The following is a 27684-nucleotide window of genomic DNA, read 5'->3' on the forward strand; positions in this document are numbered from 1 at the left end:
ATGACAACACATTTTGTTTATTTTGCACACACAAATGTTTAAAAAAAAAAAAAATTATAGAAAGGTTGGAGCTTTTCTAAATTCAATTGAAGCACGCAGTGTCCATATAATGGCCCTCATTTCAACATTGGCGGTATTGACCGCATACCGCCATGGCGACGGCCGCCAACATACCGCAGCCGTGGCTACCAGCCGTCTGTCGGTATCATGACCGCCAACGGTATTCCACCAGAATGCTGGCGGAACACCGCCGAAGGCCATGGTGGCAGACAGCGGTAAGGTGGTGCTGCTGACAGCAGCACCACCACACCAGCAAAACACAGCCGACCGTATCATGACCAATGATACGGCCTGGTGGTGTTTTGCTGACGGACGCTGCTGCTGACAGCAGCGCCGCGGACCGTCTCCAGCCGGAGGACCCCCTGCAAGCAGGTAAGTTGGGTTCTCCGACCGGAGAGGGAGGGTGTTGTGTGTATGTGGGGGTGTTGTGTGTATGTATTGGTATGCGTGCATGCAGGTGTGAGTCGCGTAGGATGCATGCGTGAATGAGTGATTGTCAGTGTTGTGTGTTGTGAATGCATGCGTGTGACAAGGTATGTTGGTGTGTGTTGCAGTGTGTGGGTATGTATGTGTGCATGTATGGGTGGTGGTGGGTATGCATGTGTGCATGTGTGTATATGGGTGTGTATATGTGCGGGGGCAGTGGAGGGAGGGGAAGGGTGGGGGAGGACTCTGGGGAGGGGGAGGGAGAGGGGGCGGGGAGACCCCTATCAGTGCCAGGGAAGGAATTCCCTGGCATTGATAGTGCCTACCGCCATGGTTTTCAAGGCGGTAACTTTGGCACGAAAACCATGGCGGTAGGCCGGGTCGTGATCCCGAGGGTGGGATTGTGGCGACTGCCAGGCTGGAGACCGAAGTCTCCAGCCCAGCGGCCATTACCATCCTGGCGGTCGGTGTGTTAAAGTGGCGGATTTGGATGGCGGTAGCCGCCATGGTCCAAATCCCAATTTCTTTACCGCCGCTTTAACACTGACTGCCAGGGTTGTAATGAGGGCCTAAATTCTGTTCGATGCACCTGCTGTGCTCTCACAAATCAATCTGAGGATACTAATTTAATTTTAAGATTCCAATTTCAAATTCCTTGAAATTTACAGTACGTTTCAAAATGTTCAATTGTATATTTAGCTCCTTCATTTATGTACAATTTATTAATTGTTAATATTGGTTAACTTTCTTAGCAGTCACAGACCCGCTGAGGAGGCTTTGCCGACTCCCAGAAGTCCATGGACCAAAGATTGTGAACCACTGTTCCAGAGCAAGACTAAGGCCCTCATTACAACCTTGGCGGGCGGCCTTACCGCCGAGCGGCCGCAATCCCACCGGCCGCATTATGACATCCCCACTGGGCCAGCGGGAGGAAACAGAGTTTCCGCCCGCCGGCCCAGCGGGGATGTCGGCCGTAAAATTTGAGGCGGTTCCTAATGGAGCCCGCGGTGTTGTGGCCGTGTGACGGGTGCAGCTGCACCCGTGAAAAGCAGGGTGGGGCTGTGCCTAGGGGCCCCTACACTACTCATGCCAAGTACATGGGCAGTGCAGGGGCCCCCAGGGGCCCCGCGACTCCCCTTACCGCCAGCCTTTCCATGGCGGTCTCTACTGCCATGGACAGGCTGGCGGGAAGGGGAGTCGTAATCCCCTGGGCAGGATTAAAACCGCGGGACAACCATGGCGGGAAACCGCCAATCCCGGCAGTGCGAACGCAGCGCTACTGCCGCAGTCGTAATGAGGCAGATTGTACCGCCAGCCTGTTGGCAGTACAATCAGCAAAACAACCCTGGCAGTCTTTGACCGCCAGGGTTGTAATGAGGCCCTAAATATTTCTTAGTACAAACCATGTAAGCAGATGACATGACAGATGACAGATAAACATGCTTTGTGACGCAGGCAGCCATTATAATTTATCATTCTCACATGGCACAGACATCTTAAAATGCTAAATTAAAATGTTAAAAAATAAGTGTGCACCTAGCACAAACATGTATGTTCAGCACAGGAAGTGGGATGGGGTGCAGGGAGCACTGGAGATAAGGGAATGCAATATTAAAAAGAGCACCAGAGAGAGGCAGAAAACAGGGAGATTGCAAGCAAGCAAACGTGCACCTGGATGGAGTGCTGCAAGTAAACTAAAACAAAGCCAATACGTCTGGCCTTTCTCAGACAAAAAGAATCACAAAAGTCTGATAGATGTCCCTTTTGATTTAAATGCAACTGTTTAAAAAGTATTTTACAAAGCTCAGTAGTGCAAGTCGTTACTAGTCGTCTCTGTTGACTCAGATGCAACTGCTTGTAAAGTCTTTCTCAAATCTGTAGAAACAAAAGATGTTACTTAAATACAACTTGCTTGAAAAGACCTTCTCAAAGCTGCACTACCGCAAGCTGTTGCTCGATGACGTTCTTGAGTCAGGTTTTACTAGATGTCCCGCTCCAGACAATGAAAACTGCACGAAAAGTCTTTCAGAGAGTCGGAAGCAACTGCCTGATAAGTCGTTCACAAAGCTGTGGTACTGCAAGTCCAACTCATACAATAAAGAGAAAAGGGAAAACGTAGGATTGTCCCCAAAGCAAAAGAAAAAAAAACCAAAACGCAAGACAAATCACAGTGATACCAGCCAGATAACTATATTTACAAGAAAGGCACCAGGAAAACAGATTACAATGCTGGTGGCTAACTAAAGTGCGTATGTAATGTGAACAGATATATAGAGTAGACAGGAAAGGCATGTTAGTTGCTCATAAGGAATGTAAAAAAAGCAGAGACTCCTGGATGGAACAGCGAAATAGAGGTCTTGGAACACATCACCAGATATCATAGGGCTTCTCATCATAACTATGTCCTACACTGACGACTTTCCTGGAGAGAAAACATTGCCTATTGCTATAATCTAAGAGCTGCCTTTAGTGTGTACACCATAGTGATGTGGTGTCTCAACACTAACATGTTTCGTTGTGGGAGAGATGTAAGAATGTCAAAGGGTACCCCTCTGGATTGGCAGGGAAAAACAACAAAGCTCAGTCATAAAAGATTATCATAGAAGGTCTCCCACTTAGCACAGCTGATGTTTATTGATAGGGTGCAAGCATTAACTAAAAATAGGTGGATGCATGTTTGACGTAATCAGATAAGTCTGCATGTTTCAATACATTAAACAGGTTATGCATATTTATGAGTGCTAAAATTGCACTTTGACTCTGTAATCATCCTTTGCCATTCATTTAGCGGTAGATCAGGAGTAAGACATACCCTGAGGTGTTTGATGTAAACTAGTTTGAGGAACCCTGCCTTTCACAATCAGTTGTCCAATATCCATAGATGGAGTAGTCAAGCAAACTTTCATGTAAACAAGTTAAAGCCAAACACATGTAAATATACAGTAGTATTGGTGTCCTCTCAAACAAAAAACGTTTTTCTATTTAGTGTGAATTGTGGAAATTACAGAAGAAGAGTTGATTATAACTACACTCAACAAAGGTTCACCTCTTTGAAGAGCACTTCGTCAAAGCTAGCTCCTTGTCCTATTACTCGTTGATTTTATGTATGTATTTGGCTTTGTACAGTGCTCAACTGCCTTTTGGCTAGGTTTGAGCTATAGAAATACAATGTACATACACAGAGAGCATGATCCATGCTACCTTTAATATTTGTACTTTTCAGTTACTCGTATAGATCAGGAGACCGCTCTGCAGCATAACTATGTCAGTCAGCAACACAGTTAAATAGGATTGTCAGTGGTGTCCTTGCCACCTGTTCAGCAGATGCATGGGCACAGGCTCTCTGGATATCAGCACAGGGATCCGGGTACAATTGAAGCAGCAGAACTTTGCACAAGAGGACCAGTAAACCACAACTTCTGTGACCCAGATAAAAAGGTCTGGTAAGGTGAGGATCAGTAAATTCACAGCATGTTTCCACTACCATGCTACTTGCTTGAAACTGTGACAGGGACAGTACTCCTCTGTCACTGTGAAGATAATGCTTGGTGCACCATTGCAGGTCCAGGATCAGACTCACATCAAGGGACAGACCTAGGCCTTCACTCAGACACTAGATTAGTGTGAGGCGGGATCCACAAATCCAACATACAGGCTACAAGATACTTGCAGTTGGGCCCTCACGGCAGAGTACACAACTGTAAAGCTTGCACTGGACATTCTCATCCCAACACTGGTTCTAAGTAACAACTTCAAATTCTTAAACTAGAGGAGTTTCAATTCTGATATTCTACAAAGAGATCAAGGTTCATCAAACCATTTTGGATAGTTGCAGTTGAAGTATAATAACACACTGCAAAATACAACATGGTAATTATATGTTACACAGCATGAGGGTTCTTTGTTTCTCTTGATGAGCTGTTGGATGTGGCAACCACATTTGATGTTAGGCTTGCTCTTGATTTGACCACAAACCATACCCAGCCAGCACATGACATGGATAAAAGAAAAGAGATTGTCTATGAAGTGAGGCGTATGTAGCATATCGAGTTGAGATAGAACCTGCCACTGCTCCTCACATCTAAGCACTCTATACGTGGTGGCACTACTGCATGATCCAGTGTCAGCACACTACTGGGACATATGTGGGGTAATTCATTGGGGCCGGCCTGGAACCCAGTCCTGGTTCAAGAATAGCTGTCAGAACTAGAATCCATCTGGTGCCCACTCTATTCCAGCACCGGACTCAGGAAATTTTTATTATGCTATCAAAGATAGCTCCTAATAATATGAGGGCAATCTTTCCTTTACAGTATATCCTGCTTTGATAATAAATTGGATGGGAGTGGTCCTAAATTTGTGCGAAAATGCTTTGCAGAGAAAATCTTCATTTTTTTTTATAAGTGGTCCGTAAGATATACAATGTATATTGTATGACTATTCTAATGTTGAACTTGTTATTTTGCAGAATACCATTGTAAAACACAACGTCTTTTAAATATAAAACATATTATGATGTGGTCTAGTTTTCTTTGTGTTGCAACTGCAATTTACTCAAATTTACAAAACAATTTACCACCATTTTAGATGCTCTAGCAGAGCCTGTTGCTTTGAGTAACCTCTTGTTTTGCTTCACATCCGAACCTTCTCACATGAACCCAGCGAGAAAACATGGCAGCTCTCCAAAGATAAAATTTCAGAGTACATTTTCACTTTCATGATCACAACAGTACCTGCATTAAACCCCAGGCGTTCCCATTGTCACCCCATCCATTGACGAGCCCAGTCCCTGCACGTGTCTCTTGAGAAATTATGCCAGCAATCAAAGCTGAATCCACGCATAGCTTTCGGCCAACATTGAGGATCTTGGTTTTATACTGGTCCATATGCACCAGGTCAGTGTTGGCCATCGTTTGTGAAGCTTGAACTCCTGCAGAACGAGGAAAGGCAAATAATATGATAAGCTGAATACAATACATTTGTGTACATGTTGTATAATATTTTCAAATCAATTCAGTGATACTGAAAATTGTTCTTGCATTTCTTGCATGAGGTTACACAATTTCCAGACTCACCTGTCAAGAACGGATGAGAAATAGACCTATGAGAGAGGCTGGAAACACACGATTTTAAGCCGCTATTGGCTGGTAAATACCACACCTCCAAGCAAAATGCAAGATTTCTTCCTCATGCATGACACTATTGATTAACCCACAGTATTTCAGTGAATTGCATTTGTGTCTAGCCGATATTCTCCTGGCTGCGTGTAAAACCACCAGTTGATCATCAGAGGTGCCAAAACTTCTGTAGGTTACATTCTGAAGCAGGGCCAGACCTAGAATTTTTGCCATCTTAGGTGGAAATCTCTCCTCTATCCACCAACGCCTGCGTGTGCAGCATGAGCAAATCAGCAAGTTATTTAACATATATGGCAACCTTAACAAAGACACCTAGGTCCTCATATCAAGAGGCCCGTAAAATGACCTGGGTTTTCCGCACCCTGTGAGTTACCAATAACAGAGATATTGGTAACTCAGAGGGTGGCGAACATTTGGGTCATTACAAGAGGGACCCTCAAGGTCCCATTGGAAATGAGGAAATTACCCGAGAATCAGCAATTCCGTGTCAGGTTCCACTAGTAATTCCCCCTTTCCACTCGATTTTCACACAGAGATTTTGACTCGCTCTGGCAATCGAAATCTCTGCGTGAAAAAAAAAAGCAGCTAGTAATTCTGATGGGGCCAATAACTACTATTACCGGTCCGTTCGGAATTAAAAGCGACTCATAATGAGGGTCAAACTAATAATACATACTTCTGAGCTCCATTCAGATTTGAAAAGACGTATAGAAGCTTGTACAGCGCAAACGTAGCTACAAAGTAAGGAGGATTTTTGTTTCTTTATAAATTATTCAGTCAAGGTCCTCCTCGTCACGGTCATAGCCATGTGAAAGGTGAGTCCCCGCCCGCGAGACAGGGACTAGATTACATTAAAACTCCGTATGTAAATAAAGATTTTTGTATTAACAAATGTGCATAGTCTAAGTCTGTCTTCTATGGTTTATCGTCCTTATCCGTTAGAAGTAAGGGGTTTTTAAGCAGGGACTTTTAAGCCCCTTGCTCCTCTCCTTGAGCTTCCATAAGCCCCAGCAAGCCACAAAACTCACAGATTTTCCCATATCTCCATGAGTCAGTGCTCTGGAATACTTTCTTTTGTTGTATCTTCGCCTGCTTCTGTGGCAGGTTCTTCTCTAGGGAATCTCTGCTTTAGCTTTGCCTGAAGGCTGAGCATCTAGCTTTCAGCCATCTTGGTTCTTCCATAGAGGTTGCAAGGTGCACCCAAAAACACTGTATACATCAATCAGGGCCTGTTATGCGCAGTATTAGCATCATTTACTTTGTTGCCTCTTCTCCTGGTGGAGATGCATATTACTGAATGATGCATGGAACTGGGACCCGTGCCCTCCACCTGTGCGTCACTATATGAAACCCGTTATAAATTTATTGTGCACCAGGGAGGCCTTATGCAGGGTGAATGGTGTCCCATGAAGAGCAGTGTGAATACTGGATTTTCTTAGGTTACTTATGTCCTTCTTCTTGATGGGACTTACCTGATGCTGCCCATGAGGAGTAGCCCTTATGCAAGACAGATGTGTGGGTATAAGACAGAAAAACATACATCCACGTCCTCCCTGGCCCAAGACATCCACTCAAAAACAGTACCTTAGCACCCTGCCCAGGTGTTGTGTTGAGCAGTCAAATGCTATTGCAGAGTGGGGCATTGTTTTGAGGGGGGTGTGTTACACCCCCTAATAAACGTATTCTGTAGTAAATGGTTGGGTACAGGTGCTTTAACTTGGGTATGGTGAGGTGTTTATCGGATTTCACTTGGGAGTTTTACATACACCTGCAGACAACATATACTCTTGTCTCTGTTTTAAAGGTCTTACAAGTGGTTATTTTACAAAATATTGAGTTGTAAGTACCCTTTGCAATCCGTACTCCTTTCCCTTTCTACTGCTCCTTAAGACCCCCTCCTGCCCTGCATACCTAGAGTGATTGTTAAGAAATCTGAAGCTCAACGCTCCCACTCCCAATCTTACCGACCAAGCTGCGCCCCTGGCAGAGACCCAACCTTGAGCTCTAGCAAGCCTCTCGCTGAAACGTTGAAATGTTTATCTTCCATTTGTGTAAATCCCTGCCTCTATAACTGTTTTCTACTTTATTCTAGTTTGTTTACTCGTGACAGTTAACATCTCGTGACTGCTTAATTTTATATGAGTACTATATTCCGCATCAAGTGCTATATATACTTTGCATAGGGGAACATTTTGTCGCACATGGAAGCAGTGATCCCATCGCGATTTGTATAGTGTCTTTTCACTTACTCACTATGCTTTTGTTTTTCACAATACTTGCTTTTTTAATACATTTTAAGTATGTTTGAAATTATTTTTTATGTTGTAATAACTTCCACTTAATACGGCCTTTAATTTGATTCACATTTTTTTTCTGTTCGCCTAAAAGTGTTTATGTTGCCCTTTTATTAACTAATGGAACTGTTGGATTTTTTAATTTTTTTTACAAATAAGCTTTATTTCTTTTTCTTCTTTCACAACATCCCTTTTTTCGCTTTCTTCTAATGCCTTATCTTATCTGCCACAGATATGATTTCGACTGCAACAGCTGACCCTATCGATTGACCTGTCTACCTAATTCCTCCTGCCCTGGCTGCTACTGTGCCAAATCGTGGAAGCAGATCATCATCCTCACCAGTAAGCTTGGAATAACAATAGAGCGAGGATTATGAAGAGGGAGGAATATGCCTCCCCACCACAACTATTCCATAGGCCAAAGAGAGCAACAGTCATAGGTCATGGATGTGGGCCCATTTCCACTTGCCCTCCTGAAAAATATACTGTTCCCACGACCACTATGATCAGCTATGTGTGGAATATGCACCACCTCTGGCCTCTGCTGAGGAGGTCACACTGCACCCACCTCAGCTGTGCCACCTGTGGCACCTCTTCCTTCTCCACACAACCAACTGAAGCAACGCCTGACACACATTCCTGAGGGAGAGGGTGCTAGAGAGTAAAATGCTGAAGGAGAGAGAAAGAGACAAGAAGAAAGAAAAGAAAAATAGAATTAGGTGGTCTATTTCCCTACAGGGAATGGACCTTCAAGTGGAACAGAGACCTGGGACTTTCAATGCCAATCAGATGGCCCTTCCAGGTTCTTCCACTTAGATGATTAAGACTCACTAGGGAAAGGGTTTTCTCAACCACTTTCGCTTGGGGGTGGGGGATAGTGTAAGAAAAGGCCTCTTTTTGACATGGTTAGCCCCCACATTTTGCCTGGTATTCGATGTAGCCTAGATGTTGCTAGTGCTCAGGGCCCCTGCTAGCCAGGTTCCATGGGCCAGAGCTCTTTCCCTAAACTGTTGTGATGCACTGGCACAATTAGATACACCCTTATGTACCACTACAAGTCTCTAGTAAATGAGTACCAAGGTACCCAGGGAATGGGGTACTATGGGTAGGCCCCTGAGGGCAGCAGCAGTGATTGTGCCACCCTGTAGGGCCATGCATCCAGATGCACCCAGCACTGCTTTTGCAGACTGAGGGGGTCATTCTGATGACCGCCAGGGCCAACGACCACGGAAGCACCACCAACAGGCTGGCGGTACTTCCTGGGCTATTCTGACCGCGGCGGTAAAGCCGCGGTCAGAAAAGGGGAACCGGCGGTTTCCCGCCGGTTTACCCCTGGCCCAGGGAATCCTCCATGCCATGGGGATTCCGACCCCCTTCCCGCCAGCCTGTTTCTGGCGGTTTTCACCGCCAGAACCAGGCTGGCGGGAACGGGTGTTGTGGGAGACACCCTGTGCAGAAACAGGCTGTGCAGACACTGAAAATCGCGACGGGTGCCACTGCACCCGTCGCACCCCTGCAAATCCGCCGGCTCCATTTGGAGCCGGCTTCCTCTTTTCAGGGGCTTTCCCGCTGGGCCGGCGGGCGATCTTTTGGAGATCGCCCACCGGCCCAGCGGAAAAGGTAGAATGACACCTGCGGTCATTTGACCACAGTGCGGTCTTTTGCCGGCTTCCGTCGGAATGACCCCCTGAGTATCCCGGTGCAAACCTAAAACACAAACTCGACATGGCACACTGCCTGTGTGCCGTGTCTACCGTACACTGCATTTCCTATGGGTAAGACAACCCTTTTGCAGGCCCTGAGGCATGGTGCTCCATATTATATGTGAGGGCATAACTGCATGAGCAATGTGCCCCTACTGTGTCTTTACCAAACCTGGGACACAGTGAGTGAACAGAGCAGCCATTTTAATACATGTGCTGGACATTGGTCAACACGTGTTTCCCAGCTACATGATGACCACTCTGAACCCTGGATTGTTTAGTATCAAAAATTGGTACCAGTATTGGATTTATCCCTAAATGTACCCAGGGGTGATGGGCGGAGCTTGCCGAAAGATGGCCGCACTTTAGCGAGCTCTGTCGGCTACCAAAAGATCCTTTATGATCCTGTGGACCACGCCCGAGCTCTCGAAGTCCCTGGGGGAGCGACCAACGCCCAGACAGCAGGGGAGAAGATCCGGTGTGAGTGTCAGGCGGGGAGAGTCGGGTCGCGCGGGCCAGAGCCGATCGGCCGAGGCCTGGAAACGGTGAGACGGCACTAGCGCTGGCGCCTGCTTGCATGCGGGTGGCTGGGGAGCTCCCGGGACACGTTGTGGTGGGACCAGCTGCACCTGGGACAGGAGCGGGGGCATGCCAGGAGGCGACCCCAATCGGCCCCTGATCGGGGCTGCAGAGACCCCGGGTGGCATCGATCGCACGTGGCGGCGCTCCCCTTTTGGATTGGCAGCACAGAGGATCTGGCGATGGACGTGGGGCCCAAAGGTGAGCCTAGGAGGCACAACAGAGAGCAGAAAGAAACCTACCGCTATTGCGGTCAGTGAGATCGGACTACTGCCCGGAACTGGCACGGCCGCAGTAGGTCTAGAAGTAACACCTCAGAGAAGACCAGTGAGACGTATTGCGCTCACACACTATTAATGCAAGAAGGCCCCTGGGTATGCTAATTGCGGCGCGCTGGCTATTGTCGGACCGGGGGCAGATCACAGCAGCCCTGGAAGCTGGCGGGAATGCCCTGGCTGAAACGAGACGCGTCCTGGGCAAGCAAAACCTGTACTAGGCATCAGATTGGTGGCGCTGATCCTTTGGAGGGACCCTCGCCGGTGAGTGATCAGGGGGCCGCGGATACCGGAACTTAAAGCATGCAAAATCGCAGAGGCAGAGGGCAGACCACGAGGAAAAGTCATTAACTCCTGCCAACATGGGAAAACATGACAAAGCTCAACCTAAACTGCACTTTGAGAGACGTAAAACTATGAGTCAGACTGGGGAAGGCGCTGAAGCTAGATCGGAGGGGTCCCCAGAGGTCCCAACTCATGATGAACAAGACCTGCGCCACATTCTAACAGCTATGCAACAAAGTCTAACCCAAATAGACAGTAAAATTGACTCTCTATCATACCGTGTGGACAGAATGTCGGAAAGACTAGATAAGCAGACTGAGCGTTTGGACCAGGTGGAAAGGCATGTATCTGCAGTGGAGGATGGTCAAACTGCACTAGCATCTGGACAGCTAAAAGTGAACACGGAGCTGGATACCCTTAAACACAAAATGGACAATTTGGAGTCCTGCTCTCGGAGAAACAACGTTCGCATCGTGGGACTAGCGGAGTCTACACTGATCGTAAATATGGAGAAATTTGTTGAGAGCCTACTGATACAACTGCTGGGGCAGGACACTTTCTCTGCGTTCTTCGTGGTGGAACGAGCACATAGGTCGTTGGCGGTACGGCCGCCGCCTGGAGCTCCACCTCGCCCGGTGATAGCAAGACTATTGAACTATAGGGACCTTGATGCTGCATTGAAACAGGCACGTTAGTTGAAAACATTGTGGTACGAGGGAATGACTCTCTCGTTGTACCCTGACTTCACAATACAAGTGCAGGAAGCGAGGAAGCAATTTCTGCCTGGAAAGAAACAGCTGAGAGCACTGCAACTAGATTATAGAATGTTATACCCAGCTAAACTGAGAGTAGATGTAGATGGTAACACAATATTCTTCACTGACCATAAAAAGCTGGAACAATTTGTGAACCGTAAGCTGGCAGATAAAAGAAACGCTCCGGGTACTGAACCGGTGAATGACTAATCAAAGTTCAGATTTTAGTCGTAGAAGCTCTCTCTGTAGAAATTTGATCAGAACACTAGAATTGAGAAAGTTCTGCACATTATAGTTGTGAATCAGTGACATGTGAATATCACCCATAATGAGACTGTTTAAGGCTTTCTGGGCCTGGAGGTAAACCATACGTGTATTACATACTGGGTGCGACGAGTCCAGGGATATAGGGATGGTCTGTTGGAAAAGTATATTGGTAGCTAAGATAACAAAACTATTGTTAAGGCGAAGCAACATCCGCCTTCATGTGTGTTCCACTTACGGAAATGTTGGGGTTAGTATTAAGTGGGGTAGTTTGCGGGAAGATTTCAAAAGTTACTAACAGATGGGGGACGGTTGGGGTTTAGCCTATTGTGGGAGGGGGGTTGGGGGAAGGGAAGAGGTTGCAGTATCAGTAAGGTGGAAATGCAGGGTAAGACAAAGCAGAAAAAACGCAGACGGGTACTATACACAATCAGATTTAGAAAATCAATCTAGAAAAATAGATGGCTCCGGTGTGTACAACTACTGACACACAAAAAGATCACCACAAACTTAGGTTGGTCACCTGGAATGTGAGGGGTCTTAATGACACACGCAAAACCCGGGGAGTGGTGGCGTATTTACTCAGGCATAAGGTCGATATTGCGGTATTGCAAGAGACACATTTGGCCCCAAATAGCCCTATGCTCAACCGTCGCAGAATGAAAGGACAGTTCTTAGCTGCAGGTTACACAACTCACTCTAGGGGCTTCTTGTTGTGGGCCTCCCGTGCATCGGCCATTGGATTCGAGAGCGCGGAAATTGACCCCGGAGGGCGATATGTGGTGGCAAGGTGTAAGGGCAGGGCTTTCACTTTTATACTAATAGGAATATATGGGCCGAACTATGACGACCCCCAGTTTTACAGAGATCTAGCGGCGCGGACAACAAAATGGAGAGACCTTCCACAACTTTGCTGTGGACACTTTAATTGCACATTGTCCCCTGCATTGGATAGATCGGGGGTAGGACCAGGGGCCCAGCTGCTGCAGCACGCGCAATACTAGACAGAATGGTGGTCTCGGGGCTGGTGGATGTCTGGAGAGATAGGTATCCAGAAAAGGGAGGTTACACTCATTACTCATCAGCACATGACTTGTATACATGCATAGATCTTTGGCTGGTCTCCCGCAGTATATCGCACAGAGTGGTGCCCGAGGCACCTTGGCCACGAACTTATACGGATCACTCACCGGTCCCGATATTATTGACAGTAGGTCATGTTCCACCACCACCGTTCTCCTGGAAATTACCACCATACACGTTGACAGATACTGTGTTTAGGGAGGAACTGGCCAAAGCAATCAAATAATTTTTCCAACTAAATAAAGGTACGGTTGCCAGGGTGGGTACGGTCTGGGAGACATTTAAAGTATACATAAGAGGAATTACCATGTCCAAACATGCGGGGGTACTCCGATCTATACGTGGGCGACTACAATTAATCGAAGGGGAACTATCCCAGTAGAACAAGAACATAGTGGCACTGCAGATACAAGTACACTGGGTCATATCCGTGTCAAAGTACAGGAGTATCAGGAAACGGCCCTATCGGAAATTCGCCATATGGGGAAGTATGCTGTTGCCCGGGCAAACGGGGAGGAGGAAAGACCTAGCAAAGTCCTGGCAAACATAATCCACCCCAGTCGCAGTGCTAATCAAATTAATAAATCGACAGCAACAGATGGCAGCATACTCACGGACCCCAAGGATATAGCGGCTAGATTTCGTGAATACTACCAAACACTTTACACCACAAAAGGAAACTCTGATCCTAACACCATAAAAGAATATCTCACCCACATAGTATTACCGAAACTTTCGGAGAGCGACAGAGAGGCTCTGGGGGCACCATTTACTCTGATCGAGATAGCAAAAGCGCTGGGAAGCATGGCTGAGGGCAAGGCCCGGGTCCTGATGGCCTGACTGTATATTTCTACAAAGCATATCAAGCACTAATACTTCCGCACCTAAAAGAGGTGTTTGAGGAGATGATCGTGGATGGTTGTATGCCTCCATCGATGAGGGAAGCCATGATAGTCACACTGCTTAAGCCAGGGAAACCACAAGAACAATGCTCCTCCTATAAGCCACTATCGTTATTGAATGTTGACATTAAAATATACGCTAAAATCTTAGCGGGACGACTGGCCAATGCACTGCCCCTACTAGTAAAACCTGAACAGGCAGGATTGGTCCCAGGCCGCAATCTAACCATGAACCTACGCACATTATTCGGCACAATACAGAACATTAACCCTGATATACAGACGGTGGCAGTCTTTTTGGACGTGGAAAAAGCGTTCGATTCGGTGGAATGGGACTTCTTATGGGCAACACTGCGAAGGTTCGGTGTTGGGGACACTTTTCTACACTTGATAACCACATTATATAGGGAACCCCGGGCCAGAGTTCGGGTCAACGATGCGGTGAAGGAAGCGATGAGCATCACCAGAGGCACTAGGCAGGGATGCCCGCTTTCCCCCTTACTGTGCGCGTTAGTGGCAGAGCCGCTGGCTTGCGCTCTGAGGGAATATCATGGACATCGGGTCCTTGACTTCAAGCACTACAAAGTAGTAATCTCAGCATACGCAGATGATACTTTGCTGTATATCAAAGATCCAAAATGTAATGCGGCACCGATGCTTCAAGAAATAGTACGATACGGAGCATTATCCGGCCTTAAAGTCAATTGGGGTAAATCTTTGATGTTCCCACTGACTCCACAGTACAGACAGAGGTGGGTTTCCCGCTCAGATGGGAGAATGGGTCAGTTAGGTATCTGGGAATTAAGGTGCACACTGATTCCAACATTATCGTGATGGATAATTATGACACAGCGATAACTAAATTAGCAACAGATGTTGAGAAATGGATACGACTCCCACTGTCCTTGCTTGGTAGAGTAGCGTTGATGAAAATGGTGGTGTTGCCGCGCTTTCTCTTCCTGTTCCAGAATATTCCGATGGTGCTACCTAAAAAATATTTTGCCACATTAAGATCACTCCTCATAAAACTAGCCCGGGCAGGCAAACAGCCCCGGGTGCAATGGCGTGTATGAATTTGGTGGCCTGGGAGCTCCGGATTTGGAGGCCTATAGTGTGGCGGCACGAGCTGCAGGGGCGCAGGCTTGGCTACACGGACCAGGAAATACCCCATTTCTTAGGATAGACAGAGAGCTGGCATCACCAGCACTGTTACAGGGAAGACTGTACCAGACCCGAGTAGGCAATATAAAAAGTTGGCATCCCTAGACTCAGTAGCAAAGGCATGGCAAGAGATTATGGACAAACAGAAATTGGCTTTGCTATACTGCCCACATGTGCCAGTGTACTGCTGCGCTTGGTTTCCACTATGGTGCGATGGTAGACTGATACGCACTCTTAGTGAACTAGGAATCAACACATTAGGAGACCTATTTGAAAACAACAGTATGAAAAGTTGGGATAAAATAAAAGAAGGAACCGTTGAGACTACTCCCCTACACCAGTTCCAATATCACAGGGCGCGGCATGCACTGGCGCAGTTACTGGGCGATGACATGCAAGAACCCCCCGAGATCACATCACTTTCTATGATCCTGCAGGGGAATTGCACGAGACGCTTGGTGTCCCGACTGTACGAATCAATACAGGAGTCAAGAGCCCAAGAGCTCTCAAGGGCCCGCGTGGAGTGGTAAAGAGATCTGGGAGTACTGATCACAGACACACAGTGGTGTTACTGCTGCGCTAAGACACGCTCAGTCTCTCTAAATGACAGACATCGTCTCATTCACTTCAAATTCCTTAACAGAATATATTACACCCCAATCCGTCTACATAGATATGGTTTGCGTGAAAATTCGAACTGCCCCAGATGTGGGTTGGAACAAGCCGATTTCTTACATATGGCATGGGCATGTGAGAATATACAAATTTTTTGGAGAACAATATTTAGAGAGTTGGAAGCTATAACGAGTATACAAATAGAAGTTGGACTGCTCTTGGCTCTTGTGGGGTGGGATGCCCATTTACCAAAATCTATTTGCAAATTGGTGGCGATGGGTCTGTTGCTAGCTAAGCGTAGAGTCACCATACAATGTAGAGGAATGGCATAGAGATATGACTTATTGCAACACGCAAACAGACACTTACAGTGAGTTACTCCCTCCTACAAACAAACCAGCGAAATTCTGGGAAATATACAAACAGTACCTCATAGGGAAAGAAAAGGGAGAAACGGAGGGCGAGACGACTGATTGATAAACAAAGCATGATCACTGTTAGATGTATGGTTCAAGACTACCAATGGCTTGTATACATACTTGAAAGACTCTGTGCTGATAAAGTCCAGAAGGAGAAAATGACCACTGAAATGACGTAATATGATGTTTGAATTGTAAGAGTCTGCAAATACATGATCTTATTGATAATGCTTTACTTGTTGGTATAAAAGCATAAATAAAAGGTTAAAAAAAAAAAAAATTACCCAGGCGTCACCTTAGAGGTGCCCCCTGCAAAAGCTAACTACCCTGACATGGTTGCTTACTGGTTCTATCCAGCCTACTACCTCCAGACACCCAATATACAAATCTTTGGGAGAGCCCTGTCTGTCTGCTTTGTAAAACAATGCCCTTCCTGGGTGGAGGAGCTAACACCCCCTCCCTCAGGAATGTGCATTGCCCTGGCGGTAAGCTTCAAAGGGCTTACACCTTTGAAACTTAACCCTCAGGCCTGCTGCTAGCAGCAGATGGTCAGCCCCTTTGCATACTCCCACTTTTGGCTGGAGCAAAGGCGGGAAACCACACAAAGGGTAGGAGGAGGGAGCCCACCTGGCATGCACCACCCCTAAGGTGTTGCCTGCGAGGTGGACACTCCATTTCATTTTCCTCTATCTTAGATGGAAAGAAAATAGCCAATCAAGTTTAGAGAAGTGTCCTTCCCACAGGAACTGGTCACTATAGTGGGTGTAGCCACCCAAAGGTGAGTGTCCCATTGGACACTAAAAGGTACCCCTTAAAATGCCCACTAAGTTCAGTATTTAGTAGGCATCCCTAGACCAAGAAATCAGATTCAAAGGATGCAATGAAGACCAGCACAAAGAAAATCCAACGGAAGAGAACTGTGAACCTGGTGCAGAAAAAAAAAAAGGGGCCAAACCCTGCCTGCTGCACCCAGGACCCGACAATCACTGCTGAGGAGCTCCTGGACAACTAGAGTGACCTCAAGAAACCCAGAGGACATCTAGGCTTCATCAATCACTCAAGAACACCCTACAGAGTGGAGGTACCACTCTGCAACAACCAAGGAACTAGCAACCAAGTAAGGGTCACTTTACTGACTGGCCGCTAACTCCCGATCCGAGAGCTGCAGCCAGACCTGACAACACACTGACAACCACAAGAGCAAACCCTGCAAGTATGCCATGTTTTGTGGCACTGCGCACTCCAGTGGCCGGATGGTATCAATACCCTGGGTACTGGTCAGCTGACGTCAGGCACCAGGAAAACAAGCCCACCCGGGGCTGAAAAAGGACCAGGAGGAAGCCCCAGTTGAGAGACTTGAGGAACACACTAGACCTCCTGAAAAAGGAGAACTTGGTAACTCAACCGTACGATTTTATATATATTTTTAAAGATGACCTTCAATTGATTCCTATGGTGCGTAATTATGCACAAATAGACTATTTTCTTCAAAATTCTGAAATTCATATCTCCAAAAGTACTTATCCAATTTTGATAATCTTGGTCTTAAAATGTATATAAAATCTGAAGTATTAAAAAAATTGGTCTCGAGTTATTCCTTCGAATGAGTGAGTTGCATGATTGATACTGTGGGTTCAACAAATGATTTGCACTTCTCCAAGATAAGCCTAACTTTTCGACCAGGCTACCATAAAAAATAGAGCATTAGGTGATCTAGTTTTTTCCTCAGTAAACCAACGTGTGGTTGCCTGGACCCCCTGCACAGTGTGTCTAGCTTTGCACACCACATAGAGGGGCAGCCTACTACACTAGCAGACTCTACTATGGCAACACCCTCTACACCAGTACCACCCAGAAGAAGCTGGCTGAGTTACAGCACATCCAAAACAACTCCGCCAGACTCATCCTGGACGTTCCCTGCCACAAACATATCTCCAGTCACCTAAGAAACCTCCACTGGCTTCCCATCGAGAAAATAATTAACTTCAAGCTGCTCGTCCATGCTTACAAGGCCCTCCATGACCTAGGACCCACCTACCTCAACCACCACAACACCTTCTCCTCCCCCACCAGACCTCTCTGCGCCGCACAAGAAGCACTTGCCACCGTACCCCCGCATACGGAAAGCCTGACCTGGTGGAAGATCATTTGCCTACTTCGCAGCAAAGAGCTGGAACACCCTGCCCCTGCAGCTCAGGCAGTCACCATCACTACCTTGAATCAGTAAGGACCTTAAAACCTAGCTCTCCAACTGAAACTCTGAGGATAACTACTCTTAGCACCTTGAGACCCTTACAGGTGAATGGATGCACTTTATAAACCCCGATTTGATTTGAAGCAGTTTGGGGTTTTCACGCGTCATTTGCTGTAGCCATCTGAGAGGCATGAGGTCAATCTGAACTATGAAGTGAGAGCCAAACAAGTATGGACTTAGCGTCATCTGGGCCCACACCACCGCAAAGACTTCCCTCTGTATAGCACTTCAGTTTTGTTCCTTAGGGATTTGTTTCCTGCTTATAAAAGCAACTGGCTGGTCATGTCCATCATTGTTCTGGGAAAGGACCACTCCGATCCCAATTTCAGAAGCATCTGTATGTACTACTAATTGCCTAGAGTAGTCTGGTGCTTGTAGGACTGGAGCAGATCACATAGCATTCTTCAGAGTGTCAAATGCCCTTTGACAACTGACTGTCCAGTTAACCTTTTGGGGCTTTTTCTCTGAGGTTAGTTCTGTGAAAGGGGCAACTGTGGTGCCATAATCCTTCACAAATCTCCTATAGTACCCAGTCAAGCCAAGGAATACCCTGACCTGTGTCTGGGTTGTGGGAGCTTCCCAAGCCAGAATGGTCTGGATCTTGGGCTGGAGGGGTTGCACTTGACCTCCACCAACCAGGTGACCCAAGCAAACAACTTCCCCTTGACCTATCTGGCATTTACTGGCCTTGCTAGTGAGGCTTGCCTTCTGCAGAGCTTCAAGGACCTTCCCTAGGTGGATCAGATGATCCTGTCAGGTGGAATTATAAACAGCTATGTCATCCAGATAAGCTGCACTAAACGATTCCAGTCCAGCAAGGACTTGGTTCACCAACCTCTGGAAGGTAGCAGGTGCATTCTTTAATTCAAAGGGCATAACACTGAACTGATAATGCCCACTACCAGTAGAAAATGCTTATCTCTTTTTTGCTTCTTGGGTCAGACCAAACGGCCGGCACCCAGATGACAAATCAAAGGTACTCAGATATTTGGCTCCCCCTAGTCTGTCTATGAGCTCATCAGCTCTTGAGATTGGATGTGCATCAGTTTTGGTAACAAAGGTGAGGCCCCTGTAATCTACACAAAACCTCATTTCCTTTTTCTCTCCTTTGGAGTGAGGTTTGGGGACTAAAGCTACTGGGCTATCCGAGGGGCTCTCAGAGGGTTCAATGACATCCAAATTCAGCATATTTTAACTTCTGCCTAGATGCTGTCCCTGCCATGGTCTGACTGCCTATAAATGTTGTTTATGACAGGGAGGCTGTCTCCAGTGTCCACATCATTGGTACACCAATTTGTCTTTCGAGGTGTCTGGTCAGGGAGAATAACTCAGCATACTGGTTGAGGACTTCTTCTTGTGAGTTGTCAGAGAGATCAGGGAGAGGCTCATGCTCATCCTGCTGTCCCTCATCTGTAACCATGAGCATGGTCACATCAGTTCTGTCATAGAAGGGCTTTAGGCGGTTGACATGAAAAATTCGTTTGGAATTTTTGCAACTGCCTAGGTCCACTAGACAAGTGACCTCCCCTTTTCTTTCAAGTATGGGATAGGGCCCAGACCATTTGTCTTAGAAGGCGCTTGGAGCAACAGGCACTAACACCCAAACTTTCTGCTCTGGTTATAACTCAACCATAGCAGCTTTCTGGTCACAACAGAGCTTTTGCAGCTCCTTGCTGATCTGAAGATTTTTGCCAGCTTTTTCTATGTACTCAGCTATTCTTGAACATATGCCAACCACACAGTCCACAATGTCTTGCTTGGGCTCTTTGAGAGGCTTCTCCCAGACTTCCATCACAAGATTTAGTGGTCCCCTAACATGGTGCCCAAACAAAAGTTCAGATGGAGAGAAACCTACTCCCTTTTGTGGCACTTCCCTATAGGCAAACAGCAGGCAAGGAAACAGGACATCCCATCTCCTTCTGAGTTTTTCAGGGAGTTCTCCAATAATGCCTTTTAAGGTTTGATTAAATCTTTCAACCAACCCATTTGTTATGAGGTTGTGAACTTATAGGCCACACAGCATTCCTTCTGCATGTGTTTCAAGTATGCAGACATGAAGTTTGAACCCCTGTCTGATACTACCTCCTTAGGGAACCCTACCCTGTGAAAATACCCAGAAGCCTTTTGCAACTGCAGGTGCAGTAATGGTTCTATAGGGTATAGCCTCAGGATATCTAGTGGCATGATCCACTACCACTAGTATGAAGCTGTGTCCAGAAGCTGTTTGCTGGTCAAGGGGGCCAACAATGCCAACCCCTACCCTTTGAAAGTGTACCCCAACCACATGCAGTGCCATTAAGGGGTCCTTTAAGTGTCCACCTGCTTTGCCACTGGGTTGGCAAGTAGTGCACGACTGACAAAGGTACTTCAATTTTTGGGACATTCCTGGCCAATAAAAGTGGTTAACTAACTTGCTCCAAATTTTGTTTTGGCCCAGATGCACAGCTAGGGGAATGTCATGGGCTACAGTGAGGAAAAAATATCTGAACTGCTGGGGCACTACCACCCTTCTGGTTGCATCAGGTTTGAGGTCTCAGGCCTTAGTGTGTAGGGGGCCCTCCTCCCAATAAACCCTATAGGTACCACTGACATTTCCTATCTCTTCCTGTGCAGCTTGCTGCCTCAGGCCTTCAAGAGTGGGACAGGTCCTCTGACCCTTGCACAGATCTTCCCTGGAGGGTCCCTCTGGGCCCAAGAGCTCTCGGTGGTAAGGCCCAAGCTCTGCAGGCTCAGCTCCCTCCTAGAAGAGTGAATCCTCTTCCTGAGAAGAACGGTCCTGGGATCTGTTTTGAAGCTGGTTCACCAGTCTTCTTGCCTTTTCTCTTGGGAGGCTGGTCCACTAGTCAGGATCCAGCTTTCCTTTTTCCTTTCGACATTTGCTTTGTGCCTTAGTCTTGACATATGCCATTCTGAGATCCCTAGCATTGCTGCATGGGTCTTCATTTCTACTTCAGCCCAGGAGGAATGCTTCAGGTTATTTCTAAGCAGGCAATCTACTGGGGTAGATGAGAACTCAGTCCCTTCTTTCTGCCCTACTACTCCCCCCAAGTCAAAGTTTACCATTGCCATGGGATGGAACTTTGTCTCATTGTCAGCATTGGTGACAGGATAAGACTTCCCTACCAGGTACTGTCTTGAGTGGACCAAGTGCTGAGTTACCATGGTGTCCCTCAGTGCTTCCACTTTCACCTAATTAATAAAGGGTGCTGCCTGTATGTAGGAAAGTACCATCTTGCCTGGCATGTTACCCCCATTTTTCACTGTATATATGTTGTTTTAGTTGTATGTGTCACTGGGACCCTGCCAGCCAGGGCCCCAGTGCTCATAAGTGTGCCCTGAATGTGTTACCTGTGTTATGACTAACTGTCTCACTGAGGCTCTGCTATCCAGAACCTCAGTGGTTATGCTCTCTCATTTCTTTCCAAATTGTCACTAACAGGCTAGTGACCAATTTCACCAATTTACATTGGCATACTGGAACACCCTTATAATTCCCTAGTATATGGTACTGAGGTACCCAGGGTATTGGGGTTCCAGGAGATCCCTATGGGCTGCAGCATTTCCTTTGCCACCCATAGGGAGCTCTGACAATTCTTACACAGGCCTGCCACTGCAGCCTGAGTGAAATAACGTCCACGTTATTTCACAGCCATTTACCACTGCACTTAAGTAACTTATAAGTCACCTATATGTCTAACCTTTACCTGGTAAAGGTTGGGTGCTAAGTTACTTAGTGTGTGGGCACCCTGGCACTAGCCAAGGTGCCCCCACATTGTTCAGGGCAAATTCCCCGGACTTTGTGAGTGCGGGGACACCATTACACGCGTGCACTACACATAGGTCAATACCTATGTGTAGTGCACAATGGTAACTCCGAATATGGCCATGTAACATGTCTATGATCATGGAATTGCCCCCTCTATGCCATCCTGGCATTGCTGGCACAATCCCATGATCCCCCGGGTCTCTAGCACAGACCTGGGTACTGCCAAACTGCCTTTTCTGGGGTTTCCGGGAGCTGCCAGGATATTGGTGATTCCTCAGGAGTACAGGAAGTTCCTCCTAACTCTAGCCCACGACATTCCCTTAGCTGGACATTTAGGGCAAATGAAAACTTGGGACAGGCTTGTCCCCTTGTTTCATTGGCCTAGAATGTCAGAGGACACAAAGGAATTTTGTAAGTCCTGTGATACCTGTCAAGCCAGTGGCAAGACAGGTGGGACTCCAAAGGCACCCCTTATTCCACTGCCTGTGGTTGGGGTTCCCTTTGAAAGGGTAGGGGTTGACATAGTTGGCCCCCTTGACCCTCCTACTGCTTCAGGCAATAGGTTTATCTTGGTGGTAGTGGACCATGCCACCAGATATCCTGAAGCAATTCCTCTAAGGACCACTACAGCTCCTGCAGTGGGAAAGGCCCTCCTGGGAATCTTTTCCAGGGTGGGCTTCCCAAAAGAGGTAGTATCAGACAGGGGAAGCAATTTCATGTCTGCTTACTTAAAGGCCATGTGGAAGGAATCTGGTGTTACATACAAGTTCACTACACCCTATCATCCACAAACAAATGGACTGGTGGAGAGATTTAACAAAACTCTCAAAGGCATGATTATGGGACTCCCTGAAAAACTCCGCAGGAGATGGGATATCCTTTTACCATGCCTCCTTTTTGCTTACAGGGAGGTACCCCAGAAAGGAGTGGGCTTCAGCCCCTTTGAACTCCTATTTGGTCACCCTGTGAGAGGTCCTCTAACACTTGTTAAGGAGGGTTGGGAACAACCTTTAAAAGCTCCAAAGAAAGACATAGTGGACTATGTACTTGGCCTCAGATCAAGGATGGCTGAGTACATGAAAAAGGCCAGTAAAAACCTTCAGGCCAGCCAAGAGCTCCAAAAGCAATGGCATGACAAGGAGGCTGTTTTGGTTCAGTACCAACCAGGGCAGAAAGTGTGGGTCTTGGAGCCTGTGGCCCCAAGAGCACTCCAAGATAAATGGAGTGGACCCCACATAATTGTTGAGAAAAAGGGTGAAGTCACCTACTTTAGTTGACTTAGACACTGCCAGGAGTCCCCTTAGGGTGCTCCATGTCAACCGCCTGAAACCCTACTATGACAGGGCTGATCTCACCCTGCTCATGGCAACTGATGAGGGACAGGAAGAAGAGAGTGACCCTCTCCCTGATCTCTTCTCTTCCACAGAACAAGATGCTCTAGTGGAAGGTGTAGTTTTGGCAGATTGTCTTACTGCTGAGCAGAAAGACCACTGCATAAATCTCCTGGGTCAGTTTTCTGAACTCTTCTCTACTGTGCCAGGTACCACTTCTTGGTGTGAGCACACTATAGATACTGGAGACAGCTTGCCTGTCAAAAGTAAGATCTATAGGCAGCCTGACCATGTCAGAGACTGCATAAAGCAAGAGGTGCAGAAAATGCTTGAACTGGGAGTGGTTGAGCACTCTGAAAGTCCATGGGCTTCCCCTGTGGTACTTGTACCAAAACCTCATTCCAAGGATGGAAAGAAGGAAATGCGGTTTTGTGTTGACTACAGAGGTGTCAACCAGGTAACCAAAACTGATGCTCACCCTATACCCAGGGCAGATGAGCTCATAGATACACTGGCATCTGCCAAGTATCTAAGCACTTTTGACTTGACTGCAGGGTATTGGCAGATCAAATTGTCAGAAGATGCAAAAGCAAAAACTGCATTTTCAACCATTGGAGGCCATTACCAATTCACAGTAATGCCTTTTGGATTGAAAAATGCACCTCCACTTTTCAGAGGTTGGTGAACACAGTCCTGCAAGGGCTGGAAGCTTTTAGTGCAGCATATCTAGATGATATAGCTGTCTTTAGCTCCAGCTGGGATGATCACCTGGTCCTCCTATGGAAAGTTTTGGAGGCCCTGCAAAAGGCAGGCCTCACTATCAAGGCTTCAAAGTGAAAGATAGGGCAGGGGAAGGTGGTTTATCTGGGACACCTGGTAGGTGGAGAACAGATTGCACCACTTCAAGGGAAAATCCAAACTATTATAGATTGGGTTCCCCCTACAACTCAGACCCAGGTGAGAGCCTTCTTAGGCCTCACTGGGTACTATAGGAGGTTCATAAAGAACTATGGCTCCATTGCAGCCCCTCTTAATGACCTCACATCCAAGAAAATGCCTAAAAAGGTATTGTGAACAGCTAGCTGTCAGAAAGCTTTTGAGGAGCTGAAGCAGGCCATGTGCTCTGCACCTGTCCTGAAAAGCCCCTGTTACTCCAAGAAATTCATTGTCCAAACTGATGCATCTGAATTAGGGGTAGGGGCAGTCTTATCACAACTTAATTCTGAGGGCCAGGATCAACCTGTTGCTTTTATCAGCAGGAAGTTGACCCCTAGAGAAAAGCGTTGGTCTGCCATAGAGAGGGAGGCCTTTGCTGTGGTCTGGGCACTGAAGAAGTTGAGGCCATACCTGTTTGGCACTCACTTCATTGTTCAGACAGACCACAAACCTCTACTTTGGCTAAAACAAATGAAAGGTGAAAATCCTAAATTGTTGAGGTGGTCCATATCCCTACAGGGAATGGACTATACAGTGGAACATAGACCTGAGAGTACCCACTCCAATGCAGATGGACTCTCCAGATATTTCCACTTAGACAATGAAGACCCATCAGGTAATGACTAGTCTTATTGTCCTTCGTTTGGGGGGGGGGTTGTGTAGGAAAGTACCATCTTGCCTGGCATGTTACCCCCATTTTTTACTGTATATATGTTGTTTTAGTTGTATGTGTCACTGGGACCCTGACAGCCAGGGCCCCAGTGCTCATAAGTGTGCCCTGAATGTGTTACCTGTGTTATGACTAACTGTCTCACTGAGGCTCTGCTATCCAGAACCTCAGTGGTTATGCTCTCTCATTTCTTTCCAAATTGTCACTAACAGGCTAGTGACCAATTTCACCAATTTACATTGGCATACTGGAACACCCTTATAATTCCCTAGTATATGGTACTGAGGTACCCAGGGTATTGGGGTTCCAGGAGATCCCTAAGGGCTGCAGCATTTCTTTTGCCACCCATAGGGAGCTCTGACAATTCTTACACAGGCCTGCCACTGCAGCCTGAGTGAAATAACGTCCACGTTATTTCACAGCCATTTACCACTGCACTTAACTAACTTATAAGTCACCTATATGTCTAACCTTTACCTGGTAAAGGTTGGGTGCTAAGTTACTTAGTGTGTGGGCACCCTGGCACTAGCCAAGGTGCCCCCACATTGTTCAGGGCAAATTCCCCGGACTTTGTGAGTGCGGGGACACCATTACACGCGTGCACTACACATAGGTCAATACCTATGTGTAGCTTCACAATGGTAACTCCGAATATGGCCATGTAACATGTCTATGATCATGGAATTGCCCCCTCTATGCCATCCTGGCATTGTTGGCACAATCCCATGATCCCACGGGTCTGTAGCACAGACCCGGGTACTGCCAAACTGCCTTTTCAGGGGTTTCACTGCAGCTGCTGCTGCTGCCAACCCCTCAGACAGGTTTTCTGCCCTCCTGGGGTCCAGCCAGGCTTAAGGGGAATGACCACTCCCCTGACCTGCACCTCCCCTGGGAGGTGCCCAGAGCTCCTCCAGTGTGCTCCAGACCTCTGCCATCTTGGAAACAGAGGTGCTGCTGGCACACTGGACTGCTCTGAGTGGCCAGGGCCAGCAGGTGACGTCAGAGACTCGTTCTGATGGGCTCCTTCAGGTGTTGCTAGCCTATCCTCTCTCCTAAGTAGCCAAATCCTCTTTTCTGGCTATTTAGGGTCTCTGCTTTAGGGATTTCCTTAGATAACGAATGCAAGAGCTCATCAGAGTTCCTCTACATCTCTCTCTTCACCTTCTGCCAAGGAATCGACTGCTGACCGCGCTGGAAGCCTGCAAAACTGCAACAAAGTAGCAACAACGACTACTGCGACACTGTAACGCTGATCCAGCCGCCTTCTCGACTGTTTTCCTGGTGGTGCATGCTGTGGGGGTAGTCTGCCTCCTCTCTGCACTAGAAGCTCTGAAGAAATCTCCTGTGGGTCAACGGAATCTTCCCCCTGCAACTGCAGGCACCAAAGAACTGCATCACCGTTCCTCTGGGTCTCCTCTCAACACGAAGAGTGAGGTCCCTTGAACTCAGCAACTCTGTCCAAGTGACTCCCACAGTCCAGTGACTCTTCAGTCCAAGTTTGGTGGAGGTAAGTCCTTGCCTCCCCACGCCAGACTGCATTGCTGGTAACCGCGTGTTTTGCAGCTACTCCGGCTCCTGTGCACTCCACGAAGATTTCCTTTGTGCACAGCCAAGCCTGGGTCCACGGCACTCTAACCTGCATTGCACGACCTCCTGAGTTGTCCTCCGGCAGCGTGGGACTCTCTTGTGCAACTTCGGGTGAGCACTGTTTCACTCCACTTCATAGTGCCTGTTCTGGCACTTTTGCGGGTGCTGCCTGCTTCTGAGAGGGCTCCTTGTCTTGCTGGGCACGCCCCCTGTCCCTTGACGCAATTGGCGACATCCTGGTCCCTCCTGGGCCACAGCAGCACCCAAAAACCCTAACAGCGAGCTTTGCAGCTAGCAAGGCTTGTTTGCGGTCTTTCTGCGGGAAAACACTTTTGAACAACTCTTCATGACGTGGGACATCTATCCTCCAAAGGGGAAGTTTCTAGCCCTTGTTGTTCTTGCAGAATCCTCAGCTTCTACTGTCCAGTAGCAGCTTCTTTGCACCCACAGCTGGCATTTCCTGGGCATCTGCCCACTCTCGACTTGATCGTGACTTTTGGACTTGGTCCCCTTGTTCCACAGGTACCCTCGTCTGGAAATCCATTGTTGTTGCATTCCTGGTTTTGGTCTTTCCTGCTGAATTCCCCTATCACGACTTCTGTGCTCTTTGGGGAACTTTAGTGCATTTTGCACTCACTTTTCAGGGTCTTGGGGTGGGCTATTTTTCTAACCCTCACTGTTTTCTTACAGTCCCAGCGACCCTCTACAAGGTCACATAGGTTTGGGGTCCATTCATGGTTCGCATTCCACTTTTGGAGTATATGGTTTGTGTTGCCCCTATCCCTATGTGTCCCCATTGCATCCTATTGTAACTATACATTGTTTGCACTGTTTTCTATTACTATACTGCATATTTTTGGTATTGTGTACATATATCTTGTGTATATTTGCTATCCTAATACTGAGGGTACTCACTGAGATACTTTTGGCATATTGTCATAAAAATAAAGTACCTTTATTTTTAGTATATCTGTGTATTGTGTTTTCTTATGATATTGTGCATATGTCACTAGTGGTACTGTAGGAGCTTCACTCGTCTCCTAGTTCAGCCTAAGCTGCTCTGCTAAGCTACCTTTTCTATCAGCCTAAGCTGCTAGACACCCCTCTAAAATAATAAGGGATACCTGGGCCTGGTGTAAGTACCCCTTGGTACTCACTACAAGCCAGTCCAGCCTCCTACA

The 27684-nt window shown here is 47.2% G+C and overlaps 1 protein-coding gene across 4 annotated transcripts in view; it reads right to left on the minus strand.

Moving 5' to 3' along the window:
- Window positions 1-27684, minus strand: part of LOC138250027 (lysozyme g-like) — a 283730-nt gene that overhangs the window by 62759 nt on the left and 193287 nt on the right. For all 4 annotated transcript variants that reach the window (XM_069204385.1, XM_069204386.1, XM_069204387.1 and 1 more), the window contains exon 4: window positions 5220-5416. In XM_069204385.1, coding sequence (XP_069060486.1) covers window positions 5220-5416 — 197 coding nt within the window. The remainder of the gene's footprint in view (window positions 1-5219; window positions 5417-27684) is intronic.

This window comes from Pleurodeles waltl, chromosome 8 (assembly GCF_031143425.1).
Source record: "Pleurodeles waltl isolate 20211129_DDA chromosome 8, aPleWal1.hap1.20221129, whole genome shotgun sequence".
In the NCBI taxonomy this organism is placed as follows: domain Eukaryota; kingdom Metazoa; phylum Chordata; class Amphibia; order Caudata; family Salamandridae; genus Pleurodeles; species Pleurodeles waltl.